We start from the raw sequence: 14,470 nt of genomic DNA on the forward strand, positions 1-14,470 counted from the left end.
ACAGTATTATATGCTGACCCTCAGGCATAAAATGTCTTTGGTAAACAAATTCAAAACAACACTTTTCTTAGGATCTCTTTAAAACCCACATTTTCCAGTAAACAAAATCCCAAGTTGCTCGTGACTCCTCCAAGGCAAACTGGCAGCTTGTTTTCTCTGCTAAAAATAATTAAGATTAAATACATGCAGTCAGAGAATACACTCGAGTGAGCATCATACCTCACTGTCCCTTCAGAGACATTAGGCACTGACAGAGTCACGTCTAAAGAGATCTGGCACTGGCTTCGTAAGATGGACATCATTCTGAGGGCTTCCACTTCACTCCGGGGAGCATTCACAGAGGCACAGCCTAAGTAGGTGAGCTTGCTAAACACCACACTGTCCTCATCTGTCATCGGCGTGAAAGGACTCAAATCCTCACAGTCTGGACCCAGACAAGAAATTGAACATAAGAAAGTAAGACAAGGCATAAGTAAATAATCAGAGATTGACTCATCAGTAACCAAATGGCAAAAATAACCAAGAAACACATTACACATCACAGCCAGGTCAGGCCAAAACACTACAAGAAAACTGCCAGAAAGTGAGTTCCTGATGGCAGACAGCAACTTAGCTATCCCAGCTACAACCAATTCACTTAGAGGGCTTCTTTTAAATGTGAGAGTTTTCATTACTACAATAAGATGCACAGACAAGCTGAACAGACTAATATTTTATACAGCCCGGCAAGCCAGTATAATATTCCTCCAGGCTAACACAGCAAGTGTTTTCAGAAGAGAGGACAGCTCAGCATATGTTAAATGTTGCATCACATTACCTAGCATTTACTGTTCTAGGTGATTAGAATGGGACTGTAGTAGCCAGTTGGTAGACACACCCGCACCTAAATCCTCCTTCCTTTCCCCACAAAAAGCTAAATCACAAAATACCACCAGACATTCCCCTTTTTTTTTTCCTAACCTCCCTGGGATGATTTCACTGGCAGACTCATTTCTGGTTTCTGAAGTCCTGCCACCGACACTGGGTTAATGGTTGAGGATGCTGAAGCTTCAAGGACAACAGGTTCCTCCCCATCTCCATCGGTTCTAACGTCCTCTCCATGGTCCCGGTCACTTGACTGATCTTCAATGGGTGGGTCCATCAGCACGTCTTCAAGCTCTTTCTGCAGCTGCTGTTCGCTTCCATTCCCCACAATCTAAAAGCCACAGACAGAGTTGGGACACAGAAAAGACTGTTCAAATGAAAAAAGTAAAACCAACACACCAACCCTCGGGCACAAGGTCATTCATATGGCTGCTTCTGCCAACCAAAGCAGCAGTTAACAAACTTAACCTAGTTACAACGGTAAACACAAACTGCAATGTGCAAATGCTCACCAGGCAGGATTATATCCTCTCTGCTTGAACAAATCTACAAGCTCAAAGTAGGGATTTTCTAGCACTGGAAAAAGAGAGGACAATACTTTCAAACTAGTCTTTAATCACCAACTACAAAGACTAGCTTATGACAGAACAAACTGACATATGTCCACAGTACAGCAGTCTATAATAATTCACACAATGGTACTAGAAAGGGCCAAGTACAATTAAATATGCTATGTGGTTCATGGGTAAGATAGCAAAGTTTCACAGGAAGAGAAGAATCTAGAACAGGACTATGCCACCATGCTGAGAAGAGGTAGTGCTGTTTATTTCCTTATGCTCATCTACAGCCTGACTTTGTATTCATTGAAGTCAACATGAAAGCATGAAGCAACCTAAATGGTGTGAAATTAGGTGCTAAGCTAGGCAGAGAATAAAGACACTAATTCCAGGAAACTCTTAGAAACTGTATGTAAGGAAACCCTTTGTCCATTGCTCTGCAATTAACAGGGAAGTGACTGATGCTTTACATAGTTCAGAAATTACGCACAGAAATGGAATTTACAGAAGTATTTTACCAGATGGCAGACAGAGAAAGGTACTTGATTCCAACACTTCCACTGCTGCTGGTTAAACTCAACCCCAGGAGCAGATATGCATTTCTATACCCTTACATCTCTGCAAGACTTCAGACGCTACGTACAAGCTAATAATACTCAACTTACACAACTACCCCAAGTTCTTAAAAAGACACTAAATATAATCTTATTAAAAGGCAATTTTCTTTTTTAATTTGCAAAATATGACAACAAAGAAAGGAAGACGTGGTTAGAGACAAGAGGAGGAACACAGAGCAGACAGAAACCTGTCCATAATGCCATCTCAGTACTGGATGAAATCCCATCTGCCTCAAAACTCACATCTCATAGCAGAAAATGAAATTATCTTGAAAGAACCTGAAGCAATGGTCAAGGTTCTCACACTGTAACAGCAAATAAAAATCAACCTGAAGTCCAGCTAAGATTGTTGAAATAACACTGGAACAGATAATAGAACACCTTCATGCACATGGATTAGCCTTACAATAAATTAAGCAAGCTCTAAACAAAACATCAGCTCTCGCTTAAATATTTGTACGTGCACTTCCACCAGGCATGTCTCAGGAATAATCAGTGAGATTAGAGGTTTCTTAGCCAAGGCAGAACTCTGACAAGTAGTAATTTCCATCACATCCCCAAGACAAACTTCTCAGTTCAGAGGGGAAATGAAAAAACACATTTACTCAATGCCTTCTCTTTTGCACTCAGACCCATAATGACCAACTGCAGCCTTTATCTATATTGCATTAAAGGAGTAAATGGCATATTCGTTTTCTGGTGAAAAATAATTGTTTAATATACAGAAACATTAACAAAGGACAGAATCTTTTGATCTGGAGTCATTCTAGAACAGAGCAGAAAAGAGTAAACTTTAAGAGAAGTTCCAGGTCCCTGTTCTTCAGAAGAAAGTATGCAAAAAATGAAATTCACAGATAATGAACAAAGCAGCAGGCACACAGGATCCTAGAGGCAGAAGGGGCACAAAAGTAATAACCTAGTGACTCTTTTACTACAGAATTTAAACAACAACAAAAATAATCCAGGAGATATTTATGCCCTTGAAACTCGTGCTCAAAGTAATTTTTCAGTATTGATTAAAACACATTCATGTGCTATGTGGGATCACCTGCCATGAGTAGGGCACAGCTGTACAGCCACAGAAGCATCAGTAACCTATAACTAGGTAGAGGAACCCACAGATTCATGTTTTCTTCCCAAAAATTTGACTCTTCATTTGTATGATTCGCCACAGAACCAATGAAAATTGTTCCACAACCATGTGGTCATCAAAGGCGTTAATACTCTTTAGTATCAAGTTTATTCAGGTCATTGTAGGTATTTGTCAGAGAGATGAAGATGATAATGATGATGGAAGATGCACCACATTACCATACTGCACACAGGTTTTAATGTTTTGCAGCAAAACATAACAAATCAATTACAAAGTCCTGCCAGCCCTGTTAAAGCCTATATACTAAAAAACCAAAAGTAATTTCTGGTTTACAGGACCTGCTTTCCCTGAAACATGAATTTAAAACTCACTCTGAAAAGAACTTCTCATAAGCTCTTCCTCACAGTGATTTAACAGACTTCAACTTTGTATCTGGAATCTGGTGAGGAATCCAACTAGAATTAAATGCTGTATTAGCATGACCACAAAATGTGCATGAAAAATGTTCCATTCCATCAGAGTGTCTAAATAGTGATTTACTGTATTTGGTAAAATAATCAGTATCAATAACTTATATCTAGATACTGCCTTATAAAACATCATCTTGAAAACAGAAGTTTCTAAAAATAGTATTGATAGGTAAAACACCAGTGCAGGTTGTTTATCGTGTGGCAGGAAGTAGGCACCTAAGAGAGAAAAATGTGTCTTGTAAATATTGTAAAACCTCATAGTCAAAACCTTACTTTAAAAGAATCCCTGCAAGAAAGCCTTCCTGCTCACCCCAGACTATCCTCAACAGGAATTCTGAAAGACACAGTTAATAGACTTTCAGTCTGTAAGAGCTCAGCTGTACTCTCAGCCCAAACAGTCAGGTGCAACAAACAGGTCGCCCAATAAACGAGGCCTAAAATACAAATTAAAAGTAACTTCATGTGAACCAAAGCCTCTTACGCAACTGCATAAATTCACCACAGCGTGGGAACAGTGCACATTAAGATGTAAACATGCTTGAAACTTTGCTGCAACTCAAAAAGCCAGTAAGAAGCAGCATGACAGAGTGCAGCAGAACCAAAAGCTGAAAGAACAAGATGTACCTAAGAAATGCTTCAGGTAAGTTGAGAGAGAGGAAAGAAATCATTTACCCTAATGCTTGTTTTCTCCACTTCTCACAAAACTGCAGACTAGTTTCACTTAACCTTTAAATAGGATGCAGTGAACTTCCTTTAGAGCAACAAGAGGGATTTATCAGAACTGTAGGTTTATTCCCTTCTCCTGACACATGTGCTGCTGACCTTTGCTGTGAGAGGTCTCATTGTATTGTAGTTCAAGAACTCCTGTTCTACAGTGTGCTCTGGAAGCAAAGTCTTCTTAAATCCAGTTCAGTCCACTGGCAGTGGGCAAAACCAGATGCAGAACCAGAAAAAAACACTAGAATGGCTAGAAAATTGTATTTCTGGAAAACAATCTCCTAAAAACCCTTTTTAAACTGAACCAAGTATTTTAGCACCAAAAAAGCACATTTAAAAATTATGTCCAAGTGAACAAAAATATGGTTCACAACTGTACTTAGAGGAACAAAAAAACCCCACAAAACCCAAGCACTGATTCAATGGACAGCACTATCCCTTAAAACCAGAACATCTCAATAAACCTGAAATGAGAGCCTGGGGTTTGATGTCCAAATTTCACCTCCTATCACAGTCAGCAAACACAAGACTAAACTTATAGCACCATCCTCAGACTGCTCCTAGCAAATCAAAGATCCTCAAAACGCTTTTCTAAAGAGAAGAGACATCTTCTCAAGTATGAACCTGAACTTAATTTCAGCTTTTCTTAGTAAGCACATCAAAGCAAATGGGCTTTGATATACTCAAATTAACTTGGTTAAAAGTACCAAAGCAATTGCTTCTCCTGGAAAAAAAGCATCTGTTTCAATGAAATACAGAAATTATTTCAGTTCTCATGCCATACTGTTACTATTAATTTTGCATATACTACTTAAATGCTTCAAATATAATGGTGACAGTACTTTGAACATACCCCTGATAACCTTCACAACTCTACCTTTCCATGCACACAATAAACAGTTTAATAATACAGTGTAATTGGCTAGTGAACGACTATTTGCAAGAGTAAAAAGAAAAAGAATAACAAAGTCTTTGACTATCTTATGTCTCTTCTCTTGCAGAACACCACCGAAAGATTAATTCTCTTCCCAAGAATAGGTAACAAATCTTCTCATTTCCTTTTAAAAGTTTTCACCTCCTTAAGCAGAAGGAAGGAGGTTAACAGGCAGATCCCTGTGTGGGAGAATTTAAACCGCACACTGACTGCTTATCTAAGGTGTACTATTTCCATTAATCACAGACTGCAGTCAATAACCAAACAGCACATGCTCTCAAACACCACAACACTGAAAGGATCAAGATGAATCACTCTGTTCAAGGACTGCACTCCATTTTGGCAACTAATTTATAAAGAAGCTTATCTTTAAGATGTGCAAAGCTTTGCGGCATTCAGTGCCAAATCAGGGAACAGCATAACTTCATTTTACAGCTGTTGGTGCTCCTGGCTCCCAATCATCAATGTTCCCCTTTCCTTAACCAAAGAAACAGCATACCTGCAGCCAGCATTTTATAAACCACCTTGGTAGCAAACACATGAGGAAAATTTAAGATGCAAGTTTCAGGAGTCAGTTTGAAATTGATGAAGAATATTCTCTGAAATACTCACAATCCTTATGAAGATGATTTCACACACAAGTCTCTTCAATTTCGTTGACACTGCAGGACAATTGTTAGACCAGCAGTACTGATAGCTCCAATGTGGAGCAGGAAGCATTGAAGACTATGGCATTTCATGTTTCCCAATTTTCTTTGGGAAAACCAGGATGGAATGGAAAATGTGGTTGACCATCTCTGTCTGCTGGGATCTCGAATGACACATCACAACTTTTGGAGCTAATTACATATACTGCCACATACATATTCAAGGTAAGCACTACCGTGGAGACTACTCTGATTCCTAAAGTATTTATAGCTGTTGGAATTTACAGCATCTAGAAAGACAAGTGTGAGGTTACAGCCCTTCAGTGAGCTTCAGAGATCACAAAGCCAATTGCTCAAGAAAAAGTCCTTTTTCTAAGACTACCCTATGATGTAAAGTGACAATTTTCTGCAATAGCAATAGAAGCGAACATTTCTGCCAGATTAAGCAAAAGCAAGACTCTGAGACTCTTAACTAACAGAATTAGTTTGAAGTCCTACATAAAAGAAAATAGACAAAATAAAAGCATGTCTTGTCCAGCACTCAAAGGAAGGCAAGAAAAACAGACAGAGCAGCTGCAAGGTAAAGGCAAGAAGAGCAAAGGCATCAAGAAATGTTCAATAGTTTCTGTTGCAAAGGAAAAGAGGAACACCCATTCCAACATGTGATTTCTGAACAGCTTTAAAGACATTATTTTGAAGACAAAGATGTGCCTGTAGACATCAGTCTCTTGCAATGATGGAATATCTTTTTCCACCCCACACAAAGAATGAACTAACTTGACTCACTCCAGGAAAAAGCTGGTTTTCAACACATTAAAATGACAGAATTTGGAGTGATTGCCTTACTTGTGACACTTAAAGATTGCTGAAATACAAACTGAGATGAAATATTGTCTTTAAGTAGCCAACAGCCTGGCACCCCCGCCCCCCACCCCCCCAAAAAAAAGAAGGAAAGAGAGAGAGAAGGGTCTTTTTTCAGATCAGCACTTAAGTGAGAAGATGTCAATGCCCTTCCAATTCACACAAGCCTACCACTCAGGCTTGTATTCTCAGATTCATGCTAAATTTTTAGTTGCAACTACAATTCTACATTTCTTAAAGAGAACATTTCACATTGGGGAAAACTTTAATATGTCTGAATTAAGAGATATGGTCAAATCAAGTGTATGTTAACATGGCTTTCTCTCTGAAGGCTGTGATAAAAATCACAATCTAAGTTCTTGACAGTCAGTCTGTTCCATCCTAAGCACTTTCTGAAGGATTCTGCAAAGTGGGAAAAAACCCACAAGTAGTGATGGAGAGTGCTCTCAGTCAAAACCTAACTGTCACCTCTGACATCAGCAACAGCAATTAAGAAATAAGTGGCAAAATTGATTCTTCTTAAGTTCTCTCTTCTGTCAAGTTTTCCACAATAAAGAAGTCCCTCTTTAAGCTCTCTATGGTTAGTTTAAGAATAGGGAACAAACTCAGGTTATCGATTCTTACCTTCAGTCCTGTTTTTTCATCATCACTACCATTATTTGTAGATGGTGTTTCATCCCCTTGCCTGGAAACCAAGACAAAATCTTCACTGTTAAGAGTGGATACCGAGTCTGAAGAGACACTGATTTTTCCAACAGAAGCCTTGTCATCCATGACTTAAAAAGGAAGTTCGATTCATGAATGAGATTAAATATGTTATAAACTCCTGAAAAACAAAAATCATAAAAATACTTATATAAACTTCATGCTGAAATGCTCAAACGTTTCTTTTCAGAAACCTGCTGACTAGTTATAAAAAGTAACACATTAGACAGCAAAACCAAGCTACAACTCTTCTGTCAGTGTAACTCATGGTCCTGCTTTGATTTTGCTAAGAAGCACGCTATCGTTAGAGCACTGGTTTCCACAGCTCACAAAAGGGAAGTTAATAAAGCGTTTTGCAGTATTTCTTGATCATGTCAGGCACTATTTTCTACACAAAGCACAGAACAGGCCCTGGGAACATACACTACGCCTGCTGACAAAGGACTCATATTAAGGCCAGAACTGTAAAGTTCATTTACTTTCCTCAGTTAATCTGTCTACCTTCACCTACATTCACGCAAAAATCACTTCTGAAGCTAACAGAAGTCACTGTATGCTGCATGTTCCTTTCCTCCAAACCAAGAGTTAGACCTGATTCTTGCTATCTTGTGTTAAGGAAAATCCAAAACCTTAGAACATACATTATGAATCTATGATAAATCTTCTGTACTCATAAGGAACAATAAAAGACTTCCAAGAAGCAGGAAGAATAGTGTAGATTGGATCAGTACTGGCAATCTGAGCCAATAGAGGATTTTATAACGCTGGAACAGGCACTGAGTGGCATTTGAAGAAAAGAACAAAAGGTGAAGTTCAGCTGCACACCTTGAACTCTACACTACAGATTCTCAGAATTCATTGCTCTAAACAGACTGCAGTGATAAAAATGGGTGATTAAATCTCTCAGAAACCCAAATATACCCTTATCACAATGCCTCATGTCTTTATATACTCCTAAGCATGACCAAACCCATGTGCTTTTTCAGTCTCAAGTTCTGCTTTCCATTTGGTGGAATGCTGTCCCAACCTGGCTTCCCGCAGAGAAGCCAACAATAGAGAAACCTGGCATGTCCACAAGCACAGATCATCACATTCCTCACTCAACCAAGAACAATGCACCAAAAATAGCAAAGCCTGCTTTTATTTCTATCCATATCCCCCTCTCTCCACAGCCACCAATATGAGATGAAATCTGCCAGAAGGACAACAATTCTTTTTTTTTCCTCTGGGTTATTTTTAACCTGATTACTTTACCAATTGAGAACTTTCATGGTCCTGAAGCTTGTTTCACTGGACAACTGAAGCAATGCATGAAAGGAAGAACAGATGTGGGTTGTGCATGAATAACAATATACCTATGATTATTGAGTTTCATTTCCAAAGGCATGTAAGGCATTTAGAGATCTTTTTCGAAATCATCTTAAGATTTACTGACTTTCAGTGAGAGTTACTGGCTGCAAAATTTAGGCATCTTAGAAGTTTTACTGTATGGGTCTCTCTAGTATTACTCATTTCATAAAGGTAGGGCAGAGCTCTCATTTTCAAATACGCTTTTGTTTAAAGAACTCATATTAAAACACTTCTATCAAAGTTCCCTATTGCTCCATTTATATCGTACTGAGGTCATCTGAAAATAACTAAATCAAATATATTGAAACACAAAATAAAAATAAGCTTCAAATACTTAACATCCTTTTGGCTTTACTCTTTTCATTCAAACAGCGCGAACTCATCTGCCACAGTGAGACAGTATAAGAGTGGGCTTTGATCACAAGCTGCTGTAAAGATCATCTAGGCAAGGATCAATTTAGCAATTTATTTTTGTATAGAGCATCTGTCTTGAACTGTTAATTTCACCTGCTTCCAAAGTCTTTCAATCCGACACCTTTCACCAACATTAACTCCAATCTAAGAAAAAGTACGCTGTGATTTGAATGTTCCTTTTCAGAAGCACGGTACAAACAGACACCGCACTGCATCCCAGAGCACATCTGGTTTACCCTAATCCCTGCAGCAGTTTCACAACAGAGAATTGCAACAGAAGGTCCCAATTAGCACAACTTTCCCAACCTTACAGCGAACAAAAGTCTTACTGAAATTGCACAAGATAAGAGAGCACAGGAAAGGGGACAATGTAGTTGATGACTGCAAGAAGCTTTTGTTTACTAGCGATGTACCAGTGAGGCTCAATTACCCAACCACACCGGGGAATCTGCCACAGCGATTCAGCAGATTAACATTCAAATAGCTGAGGTGCAAAAAAGCACAGTCTTAAAACACTACAAATGCTAAAGTCTTGCCTGAACTTAACCAAGCTTCCAGCTTCCCATAGTGCCTTTTGCATGCATTTTATTTCCTCTACTGTTTGCTATCACTTCGTTCCATGCAGGTCGCCTCACAGATCATTCTACCCCAATCAGAAAACTCACAATGGCAGAATTAACAACGAAGTCTACGAGCTCATTAAAAGACGGGCCAGCCTAGAAGGGCATACATCAAAGACCAGCAGAGCAATTAAGTGTGCCAGGCTTATGATTCCTTTGGAATCAAAAAGCAAGAACAACCCGCAGTGGTGACAGAGCTCTTTAGTAATATCTGCAACTTGTCTAAGAACTGGAGTTTTCTCTTCTCACAGTTTAGAGGAAAGACCCCAGCCAAACGCATATCTCATCTTTAAGCGTTTCTCAGAAGAAGCCAATGTCTCATCCCTTACAAGGAAAGAGACTTTTGGGTTGTTTCAACGTAAATAAAGTAGGAGCTTCTGAATTCAGCAGCTTGTTGCCTGACACAAAATTACACCACAATAGCACAGAAGATGCCTGAAGGTGTCTTTACACCTCTACAGGAGACAGAGTGTCTAGGTAAAATGCATACTAAGAGGCAGACTTTTAACAGCTTCTTTGCTCACCTGTGTAATTAAATGCGCATCCTGGCCTCTTCTCACACAAAAGACTAGAAAAAGCTGCAAAATGAGAGTCAACACAGCTGGCTCTTGGGTCATTGCTTTGTTTTATTTGAAATTCTAATTATCAGTGCAATTTACCTTCACTGATGTTGCTATACAAAGCTACAATGAGAGTCAAAGAATCACACTTCTAAAAAATTATTACATTTAAAGCAACTAAAAAAGAGCAATCTAACTTACGCTTTCTATTCGAGATAACATACTAAAATCTCACACAACTGCAAGGCAAACTTATTAAAGTTCAAGATTAGCTACACAGACATATAAAATATTCGTACTCTTTACTTTCCTATCTTCTATTTGGCACCTGACCTGTAATTCGTGACGAAAATTTTCTTTTTAAGTACTGCCAGAATGAATTTGAAAGCTTAACACAATGAGTATATAAAAAAATAGGTGCTAAAACCTCCCATTTTGCATTTCTGTAAAAGACTGAGGCTTGAATGCCACCTTGAGACACGTGTGACAAGTGAAGCAAGGCACTCCTAACTATGGTTGGTCTCTGTTTCAGGAGTGCCCCCTTTTCCAGTGTTTAGAACATCCACACCCACACAAAAAAGTCAGGAGTGAGCAGAAAATTCACAGGTTTGGCTGAGAACTTCTTGGACTATTTAAACCAGCAGTACTCCTTAAGTCAACAGTAGCTGTAGCACCTTTAGCACGGAATTGGGAGGGAAATACAACACAGAATATACTTAACTCTGAGGTTTTCAGAACAGTAAAGAGAATAAGCATGAGAACAGCATGCAGACTAGAGAGGAAAAGAGATTTTCCCCCCCCCCCTTCAGATCTTCCTCAGCTTCTGTACTTCAGCTGCAGTTCCTATAGTGACTCCATAAAATTACACTATATCTGATGAAGAATGTCCCAGAAGCAGCAATATTGACTAAATAACCAATGAACGGCGATTCAAGAACCTGTCTTGAACAGCAACATCAGAACACTTGGTGTTCAAAATAAATTTGAATCCTCTATCCCTTAAAATGTTAAACACGAGGTACAATGTTAAAAAAAGCAAACAAGGAAAACTAGGAGGTAGCTCACAACCAAGACATTGAGACAAATTTTGAGGCAAATCAGTTCACTGAAAATAATGTATTTTTTGTTTCTATTTGTCTGGCTGTATGCATAGCTTAATAATCTCCAGTACAGTTTCAAGTTAAACACAGTTCTACTTTCATTGTTTTCACCATTAGCATTTTAGTGTGGGTGACAAGTGGAATTTGTAACAGAGCTCAAAAGTTTTCCAGTGTACTTCGTAAAGCTGTGTTACAGCGAAAGAGGCAGAATTCGTTAGGACTCGTAGCTCTTTACAGTCATGGCATATGCAACATCTTTACCTTCTCAACTCGCACAGTGTGCATATAGATAGTGTGTCCTGAAAAAAGCATCGGCACAATTCTGTTATTACAAGCACGTGCCAGGCGTTTCAGTCTGAGTAGTGTAAGAAACTTATGAGTGAAAGTGATGTAGGAGCTGTGGTTTGACTTTTTCTGAGCACATACACATCACCTCTATTTTATTGCAGCCGTAGGGAAAAAACAACCCAACAAACTAAACCATGCAAGAAAGAGCAAGCACCAGCAACTTTTTTTCTTTTTGCTTATCACACGATTAGTCTGCATAATTGTACATTTGATCTTTACTCTCATCCCCTGTGCACCACACACTCTCAAAGGCAATACAAAGTATTTAGCACTCAAAATAAAGCAAGAAAGCCAGTGGAATATGGCATGTGAAAACTGACTGAGGATGACTAATGTGGGTAATTAACAGAAAATGGCAACTATGATACTAACATTTCTGTTAATTTTAAAAGACACTGACAGCCACAGATGTTCCCACTAACCAAGAGCCAGGCAACAAAAGATACCATTCTCTGGTGATAATGCTGCCTGAAATTTCACCTCCCCTTCCCTTCTCCAGAGTGGAAAAGTGCAGATCTCAGGATGGTGAGTGAATCACTAAACATTGTATGCAAAGTCAGGAGCCAGACAAAACACAAGAGTTAAAAGCTAATGCAATCTTTGTTAACAATTGTTAACAGTCACAATTGTTGCCAAGATAACGTTGCTTTTAATCTTAATTTGAACTATCTGCTTCGAGGACAAAACTCTAGTTTAAAGCTCTTGTAATAAGCAAATTCTCCAACCCCAGAACAGTGTGGCAGGTCCTGGGAAACCATGGTTTATAAAAGAAATGCTGACACTGCCATAGCCAGCCCATCACAAGAATGTCACTGGAATAAATTAACTCTGAGCGGTTGGTTCAGCCACACTCCGCAGCTGATGCTCCATCATCATCAGGCACATCTACACAGGGGAGCGGGATATGCAGGACACAACACAGGCTGGAGGCTGGGACAGAGGCAGTGCAGCCACAGGCTAAGCAAACTCTGAACATGACGCTCTATAGACTTCTGGAGTGCCTCCATCGTTAGGATTCAAATAGCAACAGAGAATTAAGCTTACCAGACATACAGCACTTTAAAAACACGCGGCAAACTAGCTGAGAACAGAAGCATTACACTCGGTACATGCTACTAAAAGCTGTGTGCATTTGGATTTGGAGAAGAGGAAACGCCTATGCCAAGCTCCATTTGTTAATTTGTTTACTGTGCACACAAAAATAAATTTGCTCAGGTCCTTGACCTTTTAATGTTAAATAGAAGCCTTTAAAAAGAATAGTGTTTCTATACTGCAACAAGCAGCGAGGAAAACTGTGCATCTGCCTGTTTTCTAATAAAGTAGCCAAAAGTCTCAGAAATCCCATCGAGTTGTGTTTTAGTAAGGCCTGTAAGCAGAATAAAATGTGGGATACAGATCGAGCTGTGTCTGTAACAATACAGGCAAGCAATACCTGCTCTCCAACTTGTATTTAAGAAGCAAACTTGATCTTTCCCCTCTCCAAAATTATTTTCCCTCCTCTCCACCGAATACCTCAACCAGGCAGAACTTACACAGACGAAAATCACAGTCAGCTCCTACTCTTTCGATTTTCAGTTGGTTTGTTTTTTTTGTGATGCATGTTTTTAAACCAACCTAGCACAGTCTACTTATACTACAGTTTTAGCCCTCATGGACACAACCAGCCACTAAAAATTATCTTCTGGAGACGTCTGAAGCGAAACAAACCTGCCCTTCCCGGCAGGAAGGAGGGGGGGGGGGAAGAAACGAGCGAAACACCGAGGCTACGGTACGTAAACCAAATAAAGACGTCTGGACGCAATGAAATGTCATATTTTAGGATCCCCTAGGAAGCAACAGGCAACAACCGACACAGCCGGGCTACAGAGAGAGAAAGCGGGCGCCCGGCCGGTAAATGGGCGTCAGTCCGGCACAGAGCGGCCCCGCCACGGGGGGAGAACCCGAGGGCTCCGGTACGTACGCAGAAGGGTCCTGAGAACACTAGCGGGCTTCCAGGACGGAAGGCTTGAGGAAAGAGGCAGGTCGCCGATGTCCAACAACCAGAGCCAGTGAAGCTGGCGAGGAGGGGCCCAGCTCAGTACTCCCTGCCTGTCTGGGGTCACGGCCCGGGGACCCTACAGCGCCCGGCCCTGTGCGACCTGAGGCGGCCTCGTGGCCCTGATTCAGCCGCCCCCTGCGCCTGCTGCCGACCGGCTCCATACCGAGGCCGCGCTGCCCCCGGTAGGCGGGAGGGACGGGAGAACGCCGATAGTGAGACACGACCCGGAGGCAGGAGAAGAACGCACCGGTAACGGAGCGCAGGAGGACCCCTAGTTCCCGCACGCCTCTCGCCAGTCAGAGGCGAGGAGAGGCAGTGAAGTCCCGCAGCAGCGGCAGGACAGCGCCCGCGCGCACCTGGCCGAGGCCGCCGAACACGGACGAGGCAGCGGCGGAAGAGGGACCGGACGAGAGCAGGGGATCGGGGCGGACGAGACCCAGCCAGCAGCGCGAGCCCCACCTACCCCGGCCGCCGCCGCCGCTGCTGCCGCCGCCTCCCGGTGCCGGGCCTGGGCCGCCGCTGCCGCCCACCACGTGACCGCGCGGAGGGGGCGGGGTCCCGCCAGGCGCTTCCGG

The 14,470-nt window shown here is 41.0% G+C and overlaps 1 protein-coding gene across 4 annotated transcripts in view; it reads right to left on the reverse strand.

The window, feature by feature from the left end:
- The window catches only part of RABGAP1 (RAB GTPase activating protein 1), a 75,407-nt gene extending 60,976 nt beyond the window's left edge, over nt 1–14,431 (reverse strand). Inside the window, exons 1-4 of one of the 4 annotated variants that reach the window (XM_064171330.1) lie at nt 14,359–14,431; nt 7,385–7,586; nt 961–1,195; nt 220–424 (exon numbers count right to left, since the gene is read on the reverse strand). In XM_064171330.1, the coding sequence (XP_064027400.1) occupies nt 220–424; nt 961–1,195; nt 7,385–7,534 (590 nt within the window). In that variant the 5' untranslated portion in view covers nt 7,535–7,586; nt 14,359–14,431. Of the gene's footprint in view, nt 1–219; nt 425–960; nt 1,196–7,384; nt 7,587–14,142; nt 14,332–14,358 lie in introns of those variants that run through there. The other 3 variants (XM_064171332.1, XM_064171331.1, XM_064171333.1) reach the window with 3 other exon arrangements.
- Between the last annotated feature and the right edge of the window lie 39 nt (nt 14,432–14,470).

This window comes from Pogoniulus pusillus, chromosome 35, assembly GCF_015220805.1.
Source record: "Pogoniulus pusillus isolate bPogPus1 chromosome 35, bPogPus1.pri, whole genome shotgun sequence".
Lineage (NCBI taxonomy): Eukaryota > Metazoa > Chordata > Aves > Piciformes > Lybiidae > Pogoniulus > Pogoniulus pusillus.